This window comes from Physeter macrocephalus, chromosome 21, assembly GCF_002837175.3.
Source record: "Physeter macrocephalus isolate SW-GA chromosome 21, ASM283717v5, whole genome shotgun sequence".
NCBI lineage: Eukaryota > Metazoa > Chordata > Mammalia > Artiodactyla > Physeteridae > Physeter > Physeter macrocephalus.
This window is the reverse complement of record NC_041234.1, coordinates 15,010,017-15,033,409: the sequence shown is the minus strand read 5'-3', so window position 1 is coordinate 15,033,409 and position 23,393 is coordinate 15,010,017. Positions and strand designations below refer to the sequence as shown.

Below are 23,393 nucleotides of genomic sequence, written 5' to 3'. Positions count from 1 at the left end.
ATAAGCAGTTGAACAGTGAAGGCTTTGTGAGGAAGAGAAGATTTAGCAAAATAATTGTAAGCAGGGGGCTAAAGCCATGGAGATTGGTAGAAGGATAGTGCAACAGTTCATTGAAACATGGCCAGGTTCTTAACTAAGGATCTCTTAGGCAAGTGAGGAAGGGATAGAGAAATGGGAAGTCACTGGCTGAATGAGGCCAGGGGAGATGGGAGAGGGAGGAATTGGGTGGTGTGAAATTTTTTATCAGGGAACTGGGAAACGGTCATTAAACAATATCAACGACAACGTAGCACACACACGAAAAGCTACTGATCGGCCACGGTCAATGGATAGAGAAAAAGAACTATGTATTGCGCATCCTGAGTTCTGTTTGCCCGAGGAGATTCGAGTGGAAATTTCCTATATTGATTTTATGTATTCACTTTCCAAAAAGGATTTAAAAAACAAACAAACAAACAAACCTAGCAGTAACATTCCTGTAGTAGAAATAGTAAATCCATAAACATAGTGGGGATTAGCTTAGTTGATATAACTGAGCTTCAAATTTAGTTTGAGGTTCCCTGCAGGCAGGGGGAATAAGAGGAAACTGATTTGTCCGAACCTCTCAATACTGGATGAAAGAAGCGTGAAACTTTCTAAGGAAACAGCGTAGTTTTCCTGGTTCTAAATAACAGTAGCAGCAAAAACACATAGCTGTCATTTGAGTGCTTGCTGTGGACCAAAACTGTTCTGAGTATATGTAAGATCCTACTCACGACCCTATGAAGGAGAGGCTAGGCTGTTTCCCAGATAAAGACTCCGTGACACAGAGTATGAAGGACACGCCACACGGCTAGCAAGGAATAGGGCCTGGATTCAAACCCAGGCATTCCTGGACTCTTAAACGTGTTAATGCTTGGTGTGATTACCGGCTAGTCTCCTTATCAATATTTTTATAACAAAGACTGAAGGAAATTTTATGTGGCTGCTTCTAGTAGCCTTTGATAATTGTGGAAAGCTTGCCATTAAAGACCAAAGAAATGATGACAGTTCTCCATGGATAAAGGTCACTATTGCCCAAAATGTGTTCTATAGAATACCTCTAAGATACTCTAAAAAGACTGATTCTAAGGACAGAGAAACTTTGGAAGTGCTTGTACTGGAAAGTGTTGATTAATTTGCGTTTGCATTGAAGAGTCCAGAAGTAAAGAAACATGATTAGCTTTGTTTAACGCAGTGTTGGTTACACATACTTGACCTCAGCCCGGTTGTAGTGTTCTGTGGATCTCACTTTGGTAAGAAATACAGGTCTGTACTAATGTCTCTGAAAATGAAACCTGGATTTTTTTCACAGAAGTAACTTCTGATTTTCTCCAGTAGTAAAGCCCTACAACCCCAGAGACCGAAATGATTTAGTCTGGAAAATTCAAAGATAGGTATTAAATCATCTCCCGTAAGGATAGATAATTCTATGAGGTCCTTTTGTGGAACATCCCACTGTGAGTGACCTGGCTTTCCAATCAAACCACAAAAAAGCATTTCCACCAATAACTTGACAAAATTAATTTGCTATATGGAGCTCTTAATTGTTGTTAACTGATTGAATTTCGATGGATGTCTACCAAAGACAGGAACTTTTGCTTCTCTAACAATTACTGTTGGATTTTGCTGCCTAAGTTATTAGATGCGAAGGCCAGTGGTTACTTGAGGCCTCTCCTGGGTTGTGATACAGAAGTGTATTACCAACACATGGGAAGGTATTAGCAGGAATGCAGGTGTAACGGTCATCTCAATGACAGATTACGGTATACATTTTGAAGATGTGTAGCTAGTGTATGGTCCTGTGTCATGCTACTTGAGGAAGCTGATTCCTTTTCTGGCACTGAAATGTTAGAGGAAGGATCACTGATGAATCTCTCAACCTTGAGTGGCTTGGTACTTAGTAGCAAGTGTAAGTTCACAGAACCCAGGGCTAATGGACACATCCAGGAGACTGTTGAAAAGACAGGTCTGGAGTCTAGAAGAGAAGCCTTGACTGAGGAGTAATGGGTTGGGGAGGTCGGGTCATGGGTGTAGAGGTGGTGGAAGCCTAGGGAGAGGACAGGGTCCTCTTAGGAAGAGAACACATGTGGAAAGAAGACCAAGGACCTCCTGGTGTACTTGATTGTAACTGGCTATGCCCAGTTCTCCACCAGTAGCCCAGATAGAAATGGTTTCCTGGTTTGTATTACTTATGTAAATGGATGACTTCTGCAGATGACCAAACCCTTTTTTTTTTTTTTCCCTGCTATGTGGATAATTAAAGTTGACCTTTGTCTGTATCTCCAAATTCTGGGTTACCTTTTGGTACCACTCCATCTGCTATCTACAATTTATAAGTAAACCCATATGATCCTTTTCCTGTAATTTTCTAGTAAATCAAAGTGATTATCTCAAAGATAGAAATAACCTATATTCTGAGCTTAAACAATGAGCATAATTCCCAATCCTTTTGCATTAGTGTAAGGTTTGTCACCATGGAACTAAACAATATCCCACACACTAGAAGGTGAAGCTCTTGAAGGGTAAGGGACTGTGTCTCGCATATGTTTCCGTCTATAGTGCTGGTGTAGACTTTACATGTTGATTCAATTAATGGATAAATGTCCTTTGGAGTTTTCTTGTTCCCTGCCAGATTTCTTGGCTGGTTTTTCTACATCTGTGACTCTATTTCTGTTTTGTAAGTAGGTTCATTTGTATCATTTATTTCAGATTCCATATATAAGCGATATCATAATGGTATTTGTCTTTCTCTGTCCGACTTGCTTCACTCTGCCTGACAGACTCTAGGTCCATCCACGTCTCTACAAATGACCCAATTTCATTCCTTTTTATGGCTGAGTAATATTGCATTGTATATAAGTACCACATCTTTTTTTATCCATTCATCCGTCGATGTACATTTAGGTTGCTTCCGTGTCTTGGCTGTTGTAAATAGTGCTGCTATGAACATTGAGGTGCATGTATCTTTTTGAAGTATGGTTTTCTCTGGATATATGCCCAGGAGGGGGATTGCTGTGGATCATATGGTAGTTCTATTTTTAGTTTTATAAGGAACCTCCATGCTGTTCTCCATAGTGGCTGCACCAATTAACATTCCCACCCACAATGTAGAAGGGTTCCCTTTTCTCCACACCCTCTCCAGCATTTATTGTTTATGGAGTTTTTAATGATGGCCATTATGACTGGTGTGAGGCAGTGCCTCATTGTAGTTTTGATTTGCATTTCCCTGATAATTAGTGATGTTGAGCATCTTTTCGTGTGCTTTTTGGCCATCTGTATGTCTTCTTTGGAGAAATGTCTGTTTAGAACTTCTGCCCATTTTTTGACTGCATTGTTTGTTTTTTTTTTGACATAGAGCTGCATGAGCTGTTTGTATATTTTGGAGATTAATCCCTTGTTGGTCGCTTAGTTTGCAAATATTTTCTCCCAGTCTGTGCGTTGTCTTTTATATCATTTTCCACTGGACTGAAAACACTGAAGTTGTTTAGGTTAACCCAGACTTGAACATTTCCTGGGCTTATTCTGGAGCTCTCTTTTAAATTCGTTGTCTGAAAATACTGAGAAGTGTCTGCATACATAATTCTGCGGGCATGTACACACCGTCTTTCTCTTATGTACACGGGTTAAACTTGATTCCTCCACAGTAGGAGAGAGCATTAGAAAATTATTGACTTCATTGGGGAAATAATCTTTTGTGCTGTGAGAAATAATATTTTGAATTTAGAACTTACTTTTTATAAGAGCTTTATCAAGATATAATTCACATACCATAAAATTAACCCATTTAAAGTGTAAATGTCACTGGTTATTAGTATATTCACAGAGCTGTGCAACCATCGTCACATAAGCAATTTTAGAACAATTTCCTCACCCCAAAAAGAAACCCCATACCCATTTTCAATCACTCTCCATTTCTTCCAAAACAACCACACCCAGCCCTAGACAGTCACTAATCTTCTTTGTTTATACGGATTGGCTTATTCTGGACATTTCATATAAATGGAATAACACGATACATGGTCTTTTGTAACTGGCTTCTTTCACGTAGCATAATATTTTAAAGGGACACCTATGTTGTAGCATGTATTAGCACTTCATTCTTTTTGATTACTGAATGATATTCTATGGTATAGAAATACCACATTTTAAAACACTCATGTGGCAGTTGATGGACATTTGAGTTGTTTTCACTTAACGGCTATTATGGATAGTTCTGCCATGAACATTTGTGCACGAGTACTGGCACTTACTTTAAAGAAATGACTCTGTAGTTTCTGTCATTGTAATAGAGGAGACCGTAGGATCAAATATGGCAAGAGTGTATAGCAGTGCATGCCAGGAAGTGAAAAATAGGCCATCAAGATAAATTTACTGGGAGAATTTAAAGCCAAGTCTTAACTACTCGTGAGGGATTCAAGCCAGGACACACAAAGCCTAACATTTTGATTCTCCTAGAGACTGTTAACAGCTTTTTGCTGACCACAAACAATGAAAGTGTAATATTTTACTGTATTTGTCTGAAAATTGAAACACACTTTTCCCAATGGTACTATTCCTGGAGACTAGACTTCCTCACTTCTAACACCTTTCCAATCCTAGTTTGCTTTTTGTGTGGTTAAGAGTAGTCACGCTCATATTTGTCTTGGGTTTGGTTCGTCTGCTTTATTTCCAGGTATCACAGGATTTTTTTTAATGAATTCTTCTCTTCTTGTGTTGAACTTTGGATTAGTACATTTATTCTTGGACAATAATGTGTTAGCCCTTGATCAGGAACTTGTGAAAAAATATCTCACTCATTGAAGATTAAAAAAAAAAAAAACTAAAGCCCATTAATACTGTCAGGTTCTGTCTCATGGAGCTCAAGCAAGATATAGATCACTATGTCAAGGGCAAATCATGAGAATAGAGTATATCTAAGTACATTAACCCTGTAGACGTGGTCTGAACAGTTTATTACAGCAAAAATCTATGGACAAAATTTTATCATTCTGTCACATGCCGAGCAGATTTGGTGAAATCTAAGGAAATCTCATCCTAGTGATCTTAGCTCAGTGATTTCATTTTGCCCAGATGCTCAGCTGTGATACACTTTACTATAGCACAGATGATGGAAAATATGCAACAATTCCCAGATTCTGCGGTAGCTACAATCATGACTGGGGAGGGGGGGCAAGAATTAGAGAGAGCAAACGAATCTGTTTCTAAGCGCTCACGCTCTCCCTTTCTCCCCCCCCCCATATATATATATATTCTGCCAAGTTCAGTGGGTGTTACTAGATTGCTTTTATTTCAGACAATTTAAGTGCTTTGCTTTGGTAAGAAGCTTTCAGCACACCTGAGGTTCCAAATCCAAAGAGTACACAATATAGAGAAAGAAGTCATAATTATGAACACTTAGACTGGGCTGGGTCTGGTTCTAACAAAGTTGTACATAGAGAACGTAGACTGCACTGGCTCACCGAACCTCCTGGTGGGGTGAGTGCTTAGGTCAGCTGGCCAGCCTCAGCAGCTGGCAAAGCTTGGCTGTGCATCAAGGTCTTTCTAACTCCAGAACCGTGCTCTCAAACCCTGTTCCAATTCCCACCTCAGCCATGGGTGATAAAAGGCACCAAAAAGGCAATGTGTCCAAAACAAACTACCTTATTTTTCTTTACTTGCTTCAACATCGCTTTTTAAAAATAAAGTTATTTATTTATTTATTTATTTATTTATTTATTTATTATTATTTGGCTGCCTTGGGTCTTTGTTGCTGCGCGTGGGCTTTCTCTAGTTGCGGCGAGCAGGGGCTACTCTTTGTTGTGGTGGCTTCTCTTGCTGTGGAGCACCGGCTCTAGGCACGCAGGCTTCAGTAGTTGTGGCGCACAGGCTCAGTAGTTGTGGCTCAACGGCTTACTTGCTCCGCCACATGTGGAATCTTTCCAGGCCGGGATCGAACCTGCGTCCCCTGCATTGGCAGGCAGATTCTCAATCACTGCGCCACCAGGGAAGTCCCGCTTCAACATCACGTTTAAATGCAGATATCACTGGAAGAAATGGTACATTATTATAAAATCCCAGTAAGGTTTATTCAGTAGGAAAGGGGTTGGAAACTAAGAGCTCTACATGCATTACAAGGGGACAGTGTTAAGAGGAGAGGATTAGAAACAAGAGCCCGGGGGTTCCTGCCATTTGTACTGTTTTGCTTAAGGCAGACTTAAATATGCATATTTTTACTTCCCACCCTGTGAGCGGCTCCATAATTAACACTGGTAGTGCCAAGGCATATTAATGTCTCTTTCCATCTAGTTTAGGGGTATTTTTGACTTTGTGTTTGATAAAATTTTACAGTATAGCTTTAAATATTGTAATTATAATTGAAAAAGGCTCTGTGCAATTTCCAGTTTTTAAAATACCTCACGCCTGCGAAATCTGTCTTTCCCTTTTTTTTTTTAGAAACTGCTAATTTGCTAGATTTATAGTTGCTGTAATAGTTCTGTGTGATTTACTACATTTGCCTGAATCCAGATTGGTGGATATGATTTAGCTGCTTTTAACACTCTATGAGGGTAAAGCTAGATTTCTCTGGGCCTAATCTTTTTAGATGCAGACCTTTGTAGTTGTTCCCACTTTATGAAATGGATCCTGTGTGTGCTCATGCTTTGATATACAGTTTAATGTATAAGACTTGTGAAGACAGTGATCACTGGAAAAGGATCTTCAAACAATTATATAATTACACACAGTACGGAAGTTCCATTTAAAGAGTACGTGACCTACATTGAAAACACTTGGTTGACATCAGTAAATTAATAGAAATTACACAAAGCTGGTTGTCATGTTCTTTATTATAACTAGCATGTAGCTTGTTATGATTGCTAGAGGGACCAGGTGCTTTCATGTTTTCAGCAGGTAGATGTAAGGCCAATTTGATTTCTCTTTTTTTGTTTGTTTGTTTCTTATATCCAATAGCTAGTTAGGAAAAAAATGTTAATGTAAATTTGTATCTGGACAACCACATTTATACACATGATAACATAAAATTAATCAGATACAGCTACATAGTTGTAGAATGGAGGGATTTTTTTAAGCTCTATGGAGAATAAGAAAATAATGGATGGGAGACTCTATTTTTTTTTTTTTTTTTTTTTAGCAAGACTGGCTGCAGGAAGAAATTGTGGTGACAGAAACCATGTGAAGTGAATTTGAATTAGTGTTCTTTAGGGAGCTACCAGAGAAATATAATTTACAAGATAATCAAGGACCTAAACAGATTCTCTGTGGAGTCATTGTCTGATCCCTGACATATATTCATCTATATTGAAATGACTCCACAAATACCATCTAACAATTAGAGAATCAATAGGGGTGAAACGTACATGTATAACTTCAAGAAAAGCAAAATAATATATCGGTAACAAACAATATAACTTGACAGCCAACTGTTAAAATGAGCAGATTGTGTACTTGTGGTTAAGGTTTAAAATGACTCACCTTGGGACAGTGGTATCTCACTGATCTTTGATGGGAATGATATCCCGTACGTGCTTTATAAATACTGTGTCCCAAAAAAATCCAGCATTATGATGTACTTTAAAAGGTACTGGCATAGAAGTTTTTAAATGTAAGAAAATGACTTAGTTCATAAGGGCCAACTGGCTTCATATCCCAACCCCTAACTCTGCTCTGTAACCATGACCACGTTTATTAGGAAATGTTTAGTAAAAGTTATCTCTAACTCAACTCTTTTTTTTAAAAGCTTTTTTCAAAATTAATTTTATTTTTATTTATTTTTGGCTGTGGCGGGTCTTCGTTGCTGCGCGCGGGCTTTCTCTGGTTGCGGCGAGCGGGGGCTACTCTTCGTTGCGGTGCGCGGCGGTGCGCGGGCTTCTCATTGCCGTGGCTTCTCTTGTTGCGGAGCACGGGCTCTAGGTGCATGGGCTTCAGTAGTTGCGGCACTCGGGCTCAGTAGCTGTGGCTCGCGGGCTCTAGAGCACAGGCTCAGTGGTTGTGACGCACGGGCCTAGTTGCTCCGCGGCATGTGGGATCTTCCCGGACCAGGGCTCAAACCTGTGTCCCCTGCAATGGCAGGTGGATTCTTAACCACTCTGTCACCAGGGAAGCCCTAATTCAACTCTTTGAACATCAGTTTTTCTTGGTCATATTCATCCAAATTTATAAATACCTGTAAAAGAGAATTTAGACTCAAGTCAAAGAACTTTGTATTTTACTTGGTTTCTGGCCAAGATACCTCCTTTTGAGCTACTTCGGGTGCTATTTCTGGCTTTTCGAACCTTTGGCATGACAGCTTGTCCTGCCTCAGAGCTTCAGGAAAAGAACGATTCCCTCAAAATAAATAAGTTTGTTATTGAGCTCAATAGAAGTTTTATGTATGCCACATATTTGTTTCGGGGAGGTCACTTGTTTGGTTCACTGAACCCTGTTCTGGTAAATGTAGATTGGAACGAGTACTGTGGGAACCGTGAGCATACACTGACAAAATCAACATGTCGTGGGAGGCTTCCGATGAAGATAATGTTCGCTTTTGCTTTAAGGCATCTTCTTCTCCTACCATTTGTGCAGTGGTAGGTAATATATGGAGTGAAAAAAAATTAAAAAGCCATAGCTGGGCTTGAAAACAAGATGAACATTTCTGTGGACCAGAAACCGGGAGTTGGGGGGAGGGGGAGTGCAGGACGTGGTGAGCGGCGTATGGGGCTCACACACTGGTCAGTGGACTTTCAAACTCCTGTTGGAATAACAGGAATTAAAATTCTCCTCAGCAGTTCAGGGCTCAGAGCCGGATTTGAAATCAGGGTCCTGCCAAAACACACCTGGAGAGAGACAGACACATACTCACTTATATTTGAAAGGAACATGAAAAAGAGAACAATTTGGACCGCAGCAGGGGACTGACTACAGCTTATACGTAGCCATGGACCTAATGCCTAGAACCTAGGGAAGAAGTGAGAAGTATGGCTGAGAAGGGGAGCATCACAGCCTTGAAGGCAGGACCTGAACCATGCTGCCTGGTGATGAAATCAGCAATAATTGCAATCATATCACTCAATGTAGGAGCTTCAAAGTACCAATATAAGATCTAGGCCTAGACTAGAGGCCCTGAGACCCTGCCGCCTGAGTGGAAACAGCCATAAAACCATTTGACAGAGAACAGTCAGTTCAGAAGGAGAGAGAAATAGAATGGAAAACACTCAAACACGAAATATAGCAGAAAACACACCCTATCCCTTTCAAAATGTCTCCAAACCCAAATCCAAAACACACGCAGACTTGAGATAGCCCCTGCAAACTGACCATCAAATGATGAATTAAGCCTAGATGAAAATAAAAGGGTAAAACAGTGCAACAAAGATTGCAAGTACATTTAAGATGCTCAAAGACATAAATAAGGAAATACCATTTATTAAAATAATAAATTTAGAAACAGAAATTGATGAAGAACAGATGGATCTGAAAAAGACATCTTTGGAAATTACAAACTATCGTCATTGAAGCTACTGAACTCAATAGACAGGGTAAATTCTAGGCTGCACCCAGTCAGAGAAGATAAGGAATTGAAAAGATGATTCTGAGGACTTTACACAGCACTAAGAAAAACAGATAAATATACATAAGCGATTACAGAAAGATGGGGAATTGACCACAAGACTCTAAAATATAGCTAGTACAAGTTTCAGAAGAGAGAACGAAGGAAATGGCAGAGAAGTAATATTTGAAGCAATAAGAGCCGAGAATCTTCCAAAACTGAAGAATGATGTGGGTCTTTAAGGAAGTGGTCTCCCGAGAGAAATTTCAAACATCTAGGAAGGCAAGAAAGGCCTATGTAGAGCAATTGGTATTCTTTACAGCTCAGCTTTGGGAAGCCCTGGCTGATTCAAATGAGCTTTTTCTGTTTTTCAGTGGAAAGCATAAAAAACAGAAGTGCAGTGTCTTGTATGTATTAAACCATGGTTTCTGAACAAGGGCACTTATACATGACTCAGTAAAGGAGAGCTCTGTGGAAAACTAGACCCAGAGAAAGACGTCTCTGGAAAAGGTGGTCTCCTGTCAGTAACTTTGTGAAAAGTAAGTGGGAGGATAGTAATCGTTTGTTGTACTGTCCTGAAGTCCATGTCTAAAAACAATGTTTTCAAAAAGAACATCGTGGATGACCCACTCCGGTAGAAAGAAAAGTCTTGAATAGGATTCTACATAAAAAGGTGTTATCAACTGGGGCATTTCAATGAAGGTGGATTTTTTTTTTAGTGAACACTTCAAGGGAAAAAAAATAGAAGATAATTCCTATCAAATGAAACCTTGTGAACGTTGGATGCTGCTTCAGGTTCACGGAAACGTTTCGATGATTGTCAGTTAAGCGGCCAGAAATTGGATTTAATTAATGTGAACAACTACTTACGGTAGTTCACACCCAGAGGACCTATGTGTAGAATCTGGCTGAGGGTAAACTCATTTTGATGAATTTCTTCTTATTACTGCTTTGTCAAAGCAGATGGCTATGAAACAAACTGCACCTATAACTCTCCTTGAAGACTGATGGCAGATAGGATTTCAATCAATACAGATAGGATACTATATTCCTGTAAATGAAAAAGGTCATAGATTGATTGTCCTGTATGACTTTAAACAAATTCCTAGAAAACTTGTAACGGTAGGTACAGGGTAGAGCTTTAAACAAAAACAAACCAAAAAAAAAATAGATTGGACTGAAATAAAATCATCTTCGGTGCAGAGATCCAGCGTTTTGAAACCAGGCATTTCGGAAGACGTGCCATCCCCGAGGGACAACGGGGAAAACTCTTCTTGCCTGCTCACCACTTGCCTCTCACGTCTTTTCTCATAGATAGACATCTCCCACATTTGTGGATGGGACATTCTCTAACCCGATGAAATACCATCTGTGAACCGCAGAAATTGGTCATCTTCTTTTGGTATTCATCGTAACCGGAAGAGAGGTATCAAGAGTTCTGCTCATTTGCTGGGTATCAAAGAACAGGTGTCCTCCGTTGGAATTGTATTCTCAGCAATTCTAAAGCAAGAAGGAAATCTATACCCCTATGGGTATTTATTAAAAAAGCATAAAAATAAGAAAAATGATTTAAGCATTCAACCTAAAAGCTAGAGGAAAAACACAGGAAGTTCCAGAACGTTGTTTTGTTTTTGTTTTCTTTCTTTAATTTTGGCTGCGTTGGGTCTTCGTTGCTGCACACGGGCCTTCTCTAGTTGCGGCGAGCAGGGGCTACTCTTCGTTGCGGTGCGCAGGCTTCTCGTTGCGGTGGCTTCTCTTGCTGCGGAGCACGGGATCTAGGCGCGCAGGCTTCGGTAGTCGTGGCACGTGGGCTCTAGAGCGCAGGCTCAGTAGTTGTGGCGCACGGGCCTAGTTGCTCCGCGGCATGTGGGATCTTCCCGGACCAGGGCTCGAACCCGTGTCCCCTGCATTGGCAGGCAGACTCCTAACCACTACACCACCAGGGAAGTCCCAGAACATTGTTAATGGACATAAAAGGAGACTAGACTAACGGAAGAGCTTCACCATATTCCTGGATATGAAGACTCAATAACACGAAGTCAGCTCTTCCCATTTTAATCTAGACAGTCAATGTAATTCAAACCCGGAATTTCAACAGGGATTTTCCTGAACTATGAAATCTTGACACTAAAATCATAGGGATGATCAGAGAGGTCTGAAGAGCCAAGAAAATTTTTAAGACGAAACCAAGTGGGAGTGAGATGGCCTACCAGGCAACAGTGTATTTAAAGCCACAGTGCAGAATCGCACAGGGACGGACAGAGAAACCAACAGCAGAGACTAGAGAGCTCAGAAGCACACTTGTGTATTTATGGATGCTTGATGTATTATATAAATGCCATAGAAATCAGTGGAGGAAAGGTGGACTCTACAATGAACGGGGCTGGCTTAATAAGTTATCTACGTGGGGACAGTAAAAATAGATTTTACGTTCACACCAAACATAAAAGATTCTGGGTAAAGTCCTAACTGCGAAAAACAAAATTCTGAACTTTCAAATGTAGGTGAAAGGAAGATTTTCTTAAAACATACAAAGCAGAAAACATGGAGGAGTGGTTTGAAATTAAACGCTGTTGTACGATAAGGTGCCAAGAATGAAGTTAAAGATCAGCTATGCTAAGATATGTGTAGGAGATAATATCTGCTGTGCATATAACTGGCAAAGGATAAGCATCTCGAACATATCCAGAACGTGAATAAGAGAAAGACAACCCAGTAGGGAAATGGGTAAGGAAACATGAGAAGCCAACTAACATAAAACAAGTTCAGCCTCGGGGAATTCCCTGGCGGTCCAGTGGTTAGGGCTCTGCGCTTTCACTGCCAAGGGCGCGGGTTCGATCCCTGGTGAGGGAACTAAGATCCCACAAGCCACGCGGTACGGCCAAAACAGAAAAAGGTCAGCCTCACCGGGACTCAGAGATGTGCTCATTAAAGTATACCCATCAAGCAAAACTTAAATATTTGGTAACACCAAGTATTTGATGAAGATGCGACCAAATGGAAAAATCTCACTCCCTACTGGTGGGAGAGTAAATTGGTATAAAAACTCTTAGGCGAGCAGTTTGGTGATCTGTAGCAATGTTGAAGATGTTGGTAGAACCCAACAATTTTGCATCTACATATATTCTGTAAAGAATCTCTTAAACAGGTATCCAAGGAGACAGGTAGACAGAAGTTCATTGCCTCACTGTTTGTAATAGTGACAAGTTGGAAACAACCTAAGCGTTCATTGAGAGGAGAATGTTGTTGGCATATTCAAGCAGCAGAATGATACCTTACAGCCGTTAAAATCATGAACTGTTATGTATCAACATGGATAAATCTCCAAAACGGTGTTGAAGGCAGAAAGCAACTCTTAGAATGGTATGTACATGCGTAAACAAAGTTCTTAAACATAAAGTTCAAGAACATGCAAAATAGTGCTGTTAGATTGAATCACGTGAAATGGCCGTGTATGTAGGGTAAAACAAGCCGAATCTCAGCAAGCCAGTATTTGTGGATGCATTCGTGGTAATGATGGACGTGGAACTCAGGATGGCATTATCTCCTTGCGGGGGCATTGGTGAGCGGGGAACTGCTATCACAGTAAGGAGAAACTGTGGGGAAGCTTCAGCTGTAACTGTCATACTTTATTTCTTCAAAGAAATTTGAAGACAATATGGCAAATGTAAAATTTATTAAAGCGCTGTGGTGGGTACATGGGTACACTCTGACTATGTTCTTACACATTGCTGTTGAAAATATTTGATGATTTTTTTAAGCAAACCACAGTGTTGATAGAGGCCTAAGAATTATAATCTCATGACAGTATAAGGAAATATTTACAAAATGATTAACTCCTTTGCTGCTTAATTATGTAAATGTAGCACTCATAAGGCTTTGAGTATCGAAGATTGAAAAGCATCTCCCCTCACATATTCCGGGCAGACGCTTCAAATTGTAGTATGTTTTTTTAGCATCGCGAAAATCGTCGTCATAAAAACCATTCATTAAGTGCCTCCCTTTTGCTTGCTATTGTGTTTGGTGGTGGTCAGATGTATCTCTCTGCCATTTTATAAGAAATCTGGTGACGATATTCAATTTTCTTGTTGTTTTTTTTTTTTCTTTTCCACTTCTTTGATGCCGAACAGGAATCTGCAAGCAGAATATGATCGTCTCAAGCAGCAGCATGAACATAAAGGCCTATCCCCACTGCCGTCCCCTCCTGAAATGATGCCCACCTCTCCCCAGAGTCCCCGGGATGCTGAGCTCATTGCTGAGGCCAAGCTACTGCGTCAACACAAAGGCCGCCTGGAAGCCAGGATGCAAATCCTGGAAGACCACAATAAGCAGCTGGAGTCACAGTTACACAGGCTAAGGCAGCTGCTGGAGCAAGTGAGAGCCACCTCTCTCTAACATGGCATATGTACAAGAAATCATTTTCCCCTCTTCAAACTAAAAACTAGAACTCCGAGTCCTTTTCAGAACTGTAACAAGCACTGATTTGTTAATTACTTGGTATGTGCCTAGCAAAGTAGCAAAGTGCTAGATATCAAGGGATATAAGAAGAGGAGGGAAAACTAGCATGTCATTTTATAGTTGTTCCAGATTGTTTCCTACAAAAATGTCTTCTATTTGACTGATTTAAAATTCATCTTGGGGAAAAAAAATACCGAAAGGTTTCCACTAGTTATCTCGAAGTGAAAATTTTACCTCTTGAAATGGAACTTTTTTTTTTTTTCAATTAGTCTTATTTTCTGATATGCCTTTGGGTGTTGTTGTCTTTTGATAATCCCTAAAACATAAGTTTTTTAAGTCTCCACTGAAAATGTAGCAGGATATTGCATTGTGGGAGGCCCTACCTGCACACAGTCCTGGCTTTCTGGGAATTTTAAATTTTGAGATATGTTCTCTCCATCTTGTTCCTTAATACTTCACAAAAATAAGAATTCTCCACTACATTTTTGTGGTCTCATATGATTTCACCATTCTCACATGACCTTCTAAATCTTTCAGTTATTTAGGCTAATGATTTTCTATATCTTATTCCACCGTAGCTGTAATGGTTTTCAGACAACTTAGAAGGGGGTACAATTCAGGTACACAGACAGTATCCATGGATCTATCTTATCAACAGTGAAATTTCCCAAATTTAACCATCTTTGGGAGGTTTCTAAGTAGGAGAAGTCGTAATTTCTGAGTCTTGAGCGTCTGTAAGAGGTATGTATTTGTTTGAGTGTTTATTGTGACAAATAATTCTCTTTTCTTTTGAATGCCTCAGCCCCAGGCAGAGGCCAAGGTGAATGGTACAACGGTGTCCTCTCCTTCTACGTCTCTTCAGAGGTCAGACAGCAGCCAGCCTATGCTGCTCCGGGTGGTTGGCAGTCAGACTTCAGAATCCATGGGTAAGTGTCTGTCTTAGCTACGCCTGGATTTTGTTCTCGCTTAAGGTCTGGAAATGGTGAACTGTTTGCTCAGAGGTTTAAAGCATGCGCTAAATTATTTAATATCGGTTCTGGACAAGGGATTGTCATAAATGCCTTCGGGGCACGAAGATGAAAGACGTAGTCCTAGCCCGCAAAGGACTGGCTATTCGGTTAGTCAGGACGAGGCAACGTGGTATTAAAGTTTCATTCATTTCGGAGATCAGAGAAGGCTTTTCGACGAATGGATATTTGTGAAGGCTTTTGAAGGACGGAGTAGGAACTGAGCATATGTTGAAGAAGGTAGAGCATAACTGGTGACGTAGAGATGAGGGCCTTAGGCCGAGGGCAGGAAGGAAGGCTGGGGGTCACGTTATAGTGACATGAATACTGGGCAGAGGTGTGTGGTCAGTGTCAGGGAGCCACTGAAAATCATTTAGCAGGTGAGAAATAGCTCAAAAGATGTACTTCGGCAGTTACATCTGCCCCAAAGTAAAACTTTTATAGGTTGAAAGACTAGTTAGGAGGCAATCCCAAAGGCCAAGTTATGGGACTTGTTTGAAAATAGAGTTCCCAAGGCCAGGGGACTGACTGGAAAATGTAAGGCAAGGCAGTGAGGGGAGAGGATTTGGTTGGAAGAAGATAGATAGATAGTGATCCTTTTGAATGTGGAAACACTGTGTTTGTTTTAGGAGGTGGTAAAAGGACAGTCTGGAGAGATTTGAGAGTGAACTCCACAGAATTGATAGCTGAAAGGGGTGAGAGGAGACATATATAACAAAGGTGCCTGGATACAGCGCTTCGGGTGATGGGGTAGTGAAGGAGTGGAGAGTAGTGTGGGAGAGGTTCCTGAAGAGGGATTACTGAATAATAGCCTCCATTCAAAAGGAACAGCAAGACCAAAAAACGAAGCAGGCAACTCCATAACGTACAAATATGAAGTTTACTATTTATTTGTAGCTTACGTACAGGGTAGGATCAGGTGGACGGTGATTCTGAAACATTTGCAGCTGCACTCCCTGCCGCCGAAAGGGGTACAGGGGGACTTAAAGGGGCCAAAGCATGTATGCACGGATGGAAACTGGGGCTTTGTCCTCCCCTCTGGGCGGGGCGGTGGGGGGAGGGTGGTGGTGGTCTCATGATCATTAACCATCTGTGTCAGCAAAAGGCATTCTTCCAGTTTTCGTATCATCAGATGAAGGCAAGGGTAAAAAGCTGATTGATAGGGAACTTGTCTGGCTTGGGCACAGTCCCAGGGAGTAGGCTGAAGCTCAGGCACACGGAAAGGGGAGGGAGGAGGCAGGCCTCTGGGCCCAAGATGGAGCTGACAAAATGGAGTCAGTGTGGTCCAGCCACACAAGCAGGCATAGGTTTCAGGAAGATGAGTGCAACAGGTCAAAAATGCTGAGAAGGAAGGGCTCAATCGAAATGAAAATAAAGTACAGCTCAGTGGATCACTGTAAGTGCAAGTGCATTAGCCGAAAATGCTTCCTCAGAAGTGGCTAAGAGAAGGGAAGTTGGAGATGTCTGTCTTTTCAGTGAAATAATAGAAGGTCAGGTAGTCTTGAAAATGAGTGTGGCTTGAGGAGAGGAAAGACCCTTTTGGAACATTATCAAGTAACACTGAGGGCGGAGATAAAAAGTTTGTAGACGAAATGGTCAGCCGGGTCTGGTGTTCTTCTTCAGTAGTCTTCTTCTCTGCCTAGGACGGGGTTCCAAGAAAACTGGAGCTCGTGAGGCAAATAAAAGGTCAAAACAAGGAAAGCATTTGGCAGGGGTAATGAATCCATTGTTAGAAGGACCATGACAGGTGGTTGCCGGCCATCTGCTTACTGGTTTTTCTTGTTGTGCTAGGCTAGACAATAGGGGGTTTTATGACGGCCACAAATACTTGCTCTGTCCCCCTCCTCTCCTCTCCTCTCGAGAGGTCCAGCATGAGTCACCGCATGCTCTATGCTTGCTTTTTCCTGAGTCCTAAACGGGGTTTACTTGACCCTCTTACCTCACAGAAAGGAAGAGACCTGTGACTCCTTGATTCACACTTAAAGCTCTGTCACCTGGTCCCATGGTGTGTCGAAGAATTCATTTTATACTTAGGATCTTCTGTGAGAGTAGCATGTAGAGAGGTGAAGTGCCTAATCCAAATGGATGGGACAAAAAGGAAAGGTATGAGTGCATTTTATGGTGGAGGATCGGGGACCATGGTCAGGGAAATTCACAAGTTGGACATCATGGAAAGGAAAGCACTTTCCAGTGACACCTGTGTCTACGAGGTAGCCTCCCAGTGAGCTGCTGCCGATTCTACACGGAGATCATGGAGGGGCCAGGGTTGCTGGGAAAGGAGCAAGATTCCGCCAGATGTTGACGAGGGTGGATGAGGGCACTGATTACAGAAATCAAAGCTCGTAGAAAAGCCAGCTTCCATTTCTTTTCTGAAGGAAGAGGAAATGTTTGCAGTTGTTTTCCCAGCTTTACCACACCTCAGTGATTTTAGGGCATCGGATTCTCTTTCTCCACATGAGCTCTGAGTCGAGCTAACGGCCTGTTGGGACTGGAAGTGATAGCGCAGCATATGACAAAATATCATATGCCTTTGTAAAGGCTCTGAATTCCAAAGATAACTAACTAACTGAGTTCTAGTACCTCTGTTGTTAATGCCTACTGCAGGATTTTGCCTTTTTTTGAAGTAAGCAAAGCCTGTGACACGAACTCACATATTTTAGTGGTGAGATTCAGCGCCCTGGGCGCTTAGAAGCATTAATCATTTAGGCCTGTCAACACTGGCAAAGAGGCAGCGTGCCTATGAAAGCACCCAGATTAAAGTCCACATCAGGCCGTGGACCTGATGACGTGTGGAGCTGAGAGGATCGTGGCAGAACTGAAGACAACAACAGAAGTGCTTTCTCCAGTGACCAAGTTAGGCTAAGAGATGACTTGCCAATGTAAAATGGACAGGCTCTGTTGTGAATAAGTTTGTTCTCGGATGAAAAGACTGACTTTTTTTTTCCACCGTAAAGAAGGGGGAAAAAACAAAAAGACCATCTTCTTGCAGGATGCACACAGGTGCTGAAATAAATGCAGTGTGTATCTCTGAGATGTGCTATGGCTGGGATTTGCTGAACCATTTTCTGGTAGAGAGGTGCATTCTTTTAATATATAACCCCAAGACTTTTGTTTGTTAGAGAGAAATACGGGTGAAGTCATACTGGGTGATCTAATGAGTTGGAGTGTTTCCTCAAACCATGAAATACCACTGGTAAGCCTCTGGGTACCATATGTGCGTTCTGTACCTGTTTTAAAATGGGACGATGTCCTACTGAAGCTCACGTTCTGTTAGAAGTCTACCTTCCCACCAGCTTATTATCTCTGACTCCCTTAACTGAAGCATTCGTTTTTAAGAACATTTTCTCTTTATTTTGCTTGTTCATTTCAACAATGTTTAAAGGTTCCTTAGCTGCTCATTTAGAACAATTTCAAACTTGGGGCAGAACTGCAGTTAATGCAACGTTTCCCCACATTCGCTTTATTTATTTACAGTAACATCTATTTATGTTTCTATGTTAACAAACATCTTTGTATATCCTGCATAGGTATTCATGTATATTTTATGTGCCTGTATAGTTTTAATGATTATGTTGCATACTTAGTAACACTCAGCATATCTTCCAAGGTGAAAGGTATTCTCTTACATAATCACACTCAGGAAATAAAGAGTGATACAGTACTATTATCTAATATCCCCCATTCTGCCAATAACATTCTTTCTAGCTTTTTGGTTTTTTTCACTCAGGAGCCAATGAAAGGTCATGCTTTGCATCTAGTTGCCATGTCTCTTCTTTTCTTTGACTCTCCTTTAGAACGCTTCCCTAGCCTCTTCAGAGTTTTTCATGAGACTGACGTTTCAGAAGAGGTCAGGCCAGTTGTTTTGTAAAATGTTTCTCACTTTGCATTGCCTGCTCCTGCTCGTTTACGTATGATTGGATTCAGGCTAAGAAGTATTTATGCCACATGACTGCATAGGTGATAATGTGTCCCCTCAGTGCACCGCTTCAAGGCTTTTCTCAAGATTGTCAGCCTAGACCTCTCTCTCTCCTGAGTGAGTGAGTGAGTGAGTATTTTCTGGATAAAACCAAAAAAAAAACCCCACAACAATCCAAAATTTGCGATCAACCTCCAGAATTTCTAAACTGTACAAAGGCAGTCATTTTCCACACTCTTTTTCCCCTTTACCTACATTAACGTGTAATTGACATACAAAGAAATGTACATCTCTTGATGTTTGGACATATGTATACCCCATGATACCATCATCATCAGAGCCAAGGTACTAAACATATTCATTACCTCGAAAACCACCCCTTTACTTACGTTCCTTCTTGAGCCAAGCCCCACCAACAACAACACCTCTCCAGTCCTCGAGGTCAGTCTGTTTTGCACAAACAAACAAGAGAAAAACTCTTCAGTTCAGCTGCTTCTGCCCAAATTTAGCCCTCATGATGTGATCGGCGGAACAGACACTATGATTACTCTCCTAATTGGTTTCTCTGTCTTTAGGCTCTCTTTCCAAGCCATCTTCCACGTGTATCCAGTTTATTCCCCTAACAAACAAACATTCAGCTTGTATATTAATTCTTCTTCTCCCTTTTTTATGGCTCCTGTTTGCCTCAAGGCCATACTCCTTCGCATGGTATTCCAATTCAAAGGTAGTCTGTGGAGCCCAATTTTTCACTGTCTTCAAACATGATTCCCCCGCCTCCATTTGCAGACCCCAGTGTTCGTGCACACATACCATGCTGTTAGCCATCTCTGACCCTGTGCACGATGTTTTCTTAACCTGAAATGTACCATCCTTTTCACTCGTCTTTTTGGGGAACTTGATCATGCATCATCATTATATCCTGTAATTAATATTCTGTCTCAGAGTTAGTTAGTTATTAGACTTTGTTTCTTCGCCCTAGAGCTTAACCTCCTTAAAGGCAAGGACTCAGTCTTGCTCGCTTTCTTCCCCATTTGATCACCTTTTATGCAACAGACATTCAATGCTTGTTGAATGATCGTTTTCAAAGCCAAGCACAAATATAACCTTGTGTAGATATGGAACAGTGCATGCACACAGGAAATTTAGCCTGAGGTTCTGAATCAAGATGACAACCTAAGAAGATCCTGAATCCCCACCCCACCCCCGCCCGCCTCACAGAAACAGGGAAGCTACACCTGTAACAGTTCCCTCTCAAAGAAATTCAGGAACTAGCTGAGTGACTTCTATATGTTGGACAAACAGAAAAAAAGCCCCCATCATCAAAACGGGTAGGAGATGTAGAAAACAAACTTATGGTTACCAGGGGAGAAAATAATTGGAAGCTTGGGATTGACACATACACACTACTATATATAAAATAGATAACTAATAAGGACCTACTGTAGAGCACAGGGAACTCTACTCAGTACTCTGTCATGGCCTATAGGGGAAAAGAATCAGAGAGTAGATATATGTGTATGCTGTACAGTAGAAACTAACCTACTGTGGAGCACAGGGAACTCTACTCAGTACTCTGTCATGGCCTATAGGGGAAAAGAATCAGAGAGTAGATATATGTGTATGCTGTACAGTAGAAACTAACAAACACAACATTATAGATCAACTACACCCCAGTAAAAAAGGTTTTAAAAAAAGAAAAACGGACAGAAGACCTAAATAGACATTTCTCCAAACAGCCAACAGGCACATGAAAAGATGCTCAACATCGCTAATTATTAGAGAAATGCAAATCAAAACTATAATGAGACACTGCCTCACACACTAGTCAGAATTGGCCATCATTAAAAACTCTACAAATAAATAACAAATGCTGGAGAAGACAAGACAGACATGGAGAAAAGGGAACCCTCCTACAGTGTTGGTGGGAATGTAACGTGGTGCAGCCATCATGGAGAACAGTACAGAGGTTCCTCAGAATTACCACATGATCCAGCAATCCCACTCCTGGGCATATATCCATGCAAAACTCATCGAAAAAGGTACATGCACCCCTGTGTTCACAGCAGCACTATTCACAATAGCCACGACACGGAAACAACCTAAATGTCCGTCGACAGAGGAATGGATAAAGAAGATATGGTACATATATACAATGGACTACTACTCGGCCATAAAAAAAGAACGAAATAGTGCCATCTGCAGCAACATGGGTGCAACTAGAGACTCTTCATACTAAGTGAAGTAAGTCAGAAAGAGAAAGACAAATACCATATGATATCACTTATACCATATGATATCACTTAAATGTGGAATCTAAAATACAACACAAAGGAACCTATCTGAGAAACACAAACAGTCTCATGGACATAGGGAACACATTTGTGGTTGCCAAGGGGGAGGAATGGAGTGGGAGGTTGGGGTTAGCGGATGTAAGCTATTATACATGGAAGAGATAAACAACAAGGTCCTACTGTATAGCACAGAGAACTATATTCAATATCCTATGATAAGCCATAATGCAAAAGAATATTAAAAAATATATATGTACAACAATCACTTTGCTGTACAGCAGAAATTAACAACATTGTAAATCAACTATATTTTTTTAAAAGAGGAAAGACACAAGACAAAGAAATGCAACACATGACCCTAGGTTCCAGGGGTGGGGGAATATATATACACACACATATATATATACATACACACATATATGGTTATAAAAGACATGAATTATGAAGGCAATTGGTGAAATTCAAATATAGGCTACAGATTAGATGATATATAGTGCAATGTGGTTCCATAAGATAAGGGTTCAAGGACATAATGACGTACTAAGAAATAAAGGGTCATGGGCCTGAACCTTATATTGAAATGGGTCAGCAGTAATAACAACAATAACAAATCTATGTATTTAGAAAGAGAAAGCAAATATGGCAACATTAACACTTGGTGAATCAAGGTAAAGGGTATATAGGAGTCTATTTTACTACTGGAATTTTTCTGTAACTTTGAAATGAAAATTGAATGAAAATCCTTTCCAACAGAAACAAGACCTAGCCATATGCAGCCTATAAAAAACTCACTTCAGATGTAAAGACACCTGGGGTAGCTATACTTATATCAAACAAAATAGACTTTGAGACGACGACTAAAAATAAGACACAAAGGGCATTACACAATGATAAAGAGGTCATTCCAATAAGAGGCTATAACATTTGTTACAACATTTGTAAGTATTTATTCACCCAACATAGGGGCACCTAAAAATATAAAGCAACTATTAAGAGACCTAAAGGGAAAAATAGCTAGCAATACAATAATAGTAGGGGATTTAACCACATCTCACTGACATCAATGGATAGGTTATCCAGACAGAAAATCAATAAGGAAGCATGGGACCATATATTATGTCAGATGAACTTAACAGATAGATAGATATATACAGAACATTCCATCCAAACACAGCAGAGAACATTCTTAAGTGTACATGGAACATTCTCTAGGATGGAATATTCTCTAGGATAGATCATACATTGGGCCACAAAACAAGTCTCAGTAAATGTCGATTTAAGAAGATTGAAATCATCTCAAGAATCTTTTCTGGCCACAGTGTTATGAAACCAAAAATCAATTTCAAGAAGAAAACTGGAAAATTCACAAATATGGGAATATTTAATAACACACCAGTGTGTTATTGTACACACTACAAATGGATTGATGAAGAAATAAAAGGAGAAATCAAAAAATACCTTGAGACAAATGAAAATGGAAATACAACATAACAAAAGTTACGCGACGCGGCAAAGCAGTTCTGAGAGGGAAGTTCATACAGATAAATGCCTGCGTCAAGGAACTAGAAAAAGAAGAACAGAGTCCAAAGTTAATGGAAGGAAAGAAAGATCAGTGCAGACATAAATGAAATAGAGATGAAAAAGATAATGGAAAAGATCAATGAAACGAAGAGCTTGGTTTTTGTTTTGTTTTTTTTTTTGAAAAGATAGATAAACAAAATAGATCTTCAGACAAGCTCGCCAAGAGAAAAAGAGAGGACTCGAATAAAATCCGAAACGTATGAAGAGACGAGTACAACTTATACCACAGAAGTACAAAGGATCATAAGACTACTGAAAACAATTATATGCCAACATATTGGAGAACCTGGAAGAAACGGATACATTCCTAGAAACATACAACGTACCAAGACTGAATCATGAAGAAACAAACTCTGAACAGACCAACAATGAGAAAGGAGATTGAATCTATAATCAAGAGTCCCCCCCAAAAAAAAGCCCAGAATCAGATGGTTTCTCTGGTGAATTCTACCAAACATTTAAAAAAGAACACAAATCCTTCTCAACCACTTACCAAAAAATGGAAGAGGAAATCACACCCCCAAAATTATTTTACCAGGCCAGCATTACACTTTGATACCAAAGCCAGATGAGGACACTACAACAAAGCTACAGAC

The 23,393-nt window shown here is 40.5% G+C and overlaps 1 protein-coding gene across 16 annotated transcripts in view; it reads left to right on the top strand.

Annotated features, from left to right (window-relative positions):
* DMD (dystrophin) overlaps window positions 1-23,393 on the top strand; it is a 2,398,628-nt gene that overhangs the window by 2,350,774 nt on the left and 24,461 nt on the right. For all 16 annotated transcript variants that reach the window (XM_055081921.1, XM_055081920.1, XM_028482834.2 and 13 more), the window contains 2 exons: window positions 13,675-13,918; window positions 14,805-14,928. In XM_055081921.1, coding sequence (XP_054937896.1) covers window positions 13,675-13,918; window positions 14,805-14,928 — 368 coding nt within the window. The remainder of the gene's footprint in view (window positions 1-13,674; window positions 13,919-14,804; window positions 14,929-23,393) is intronic.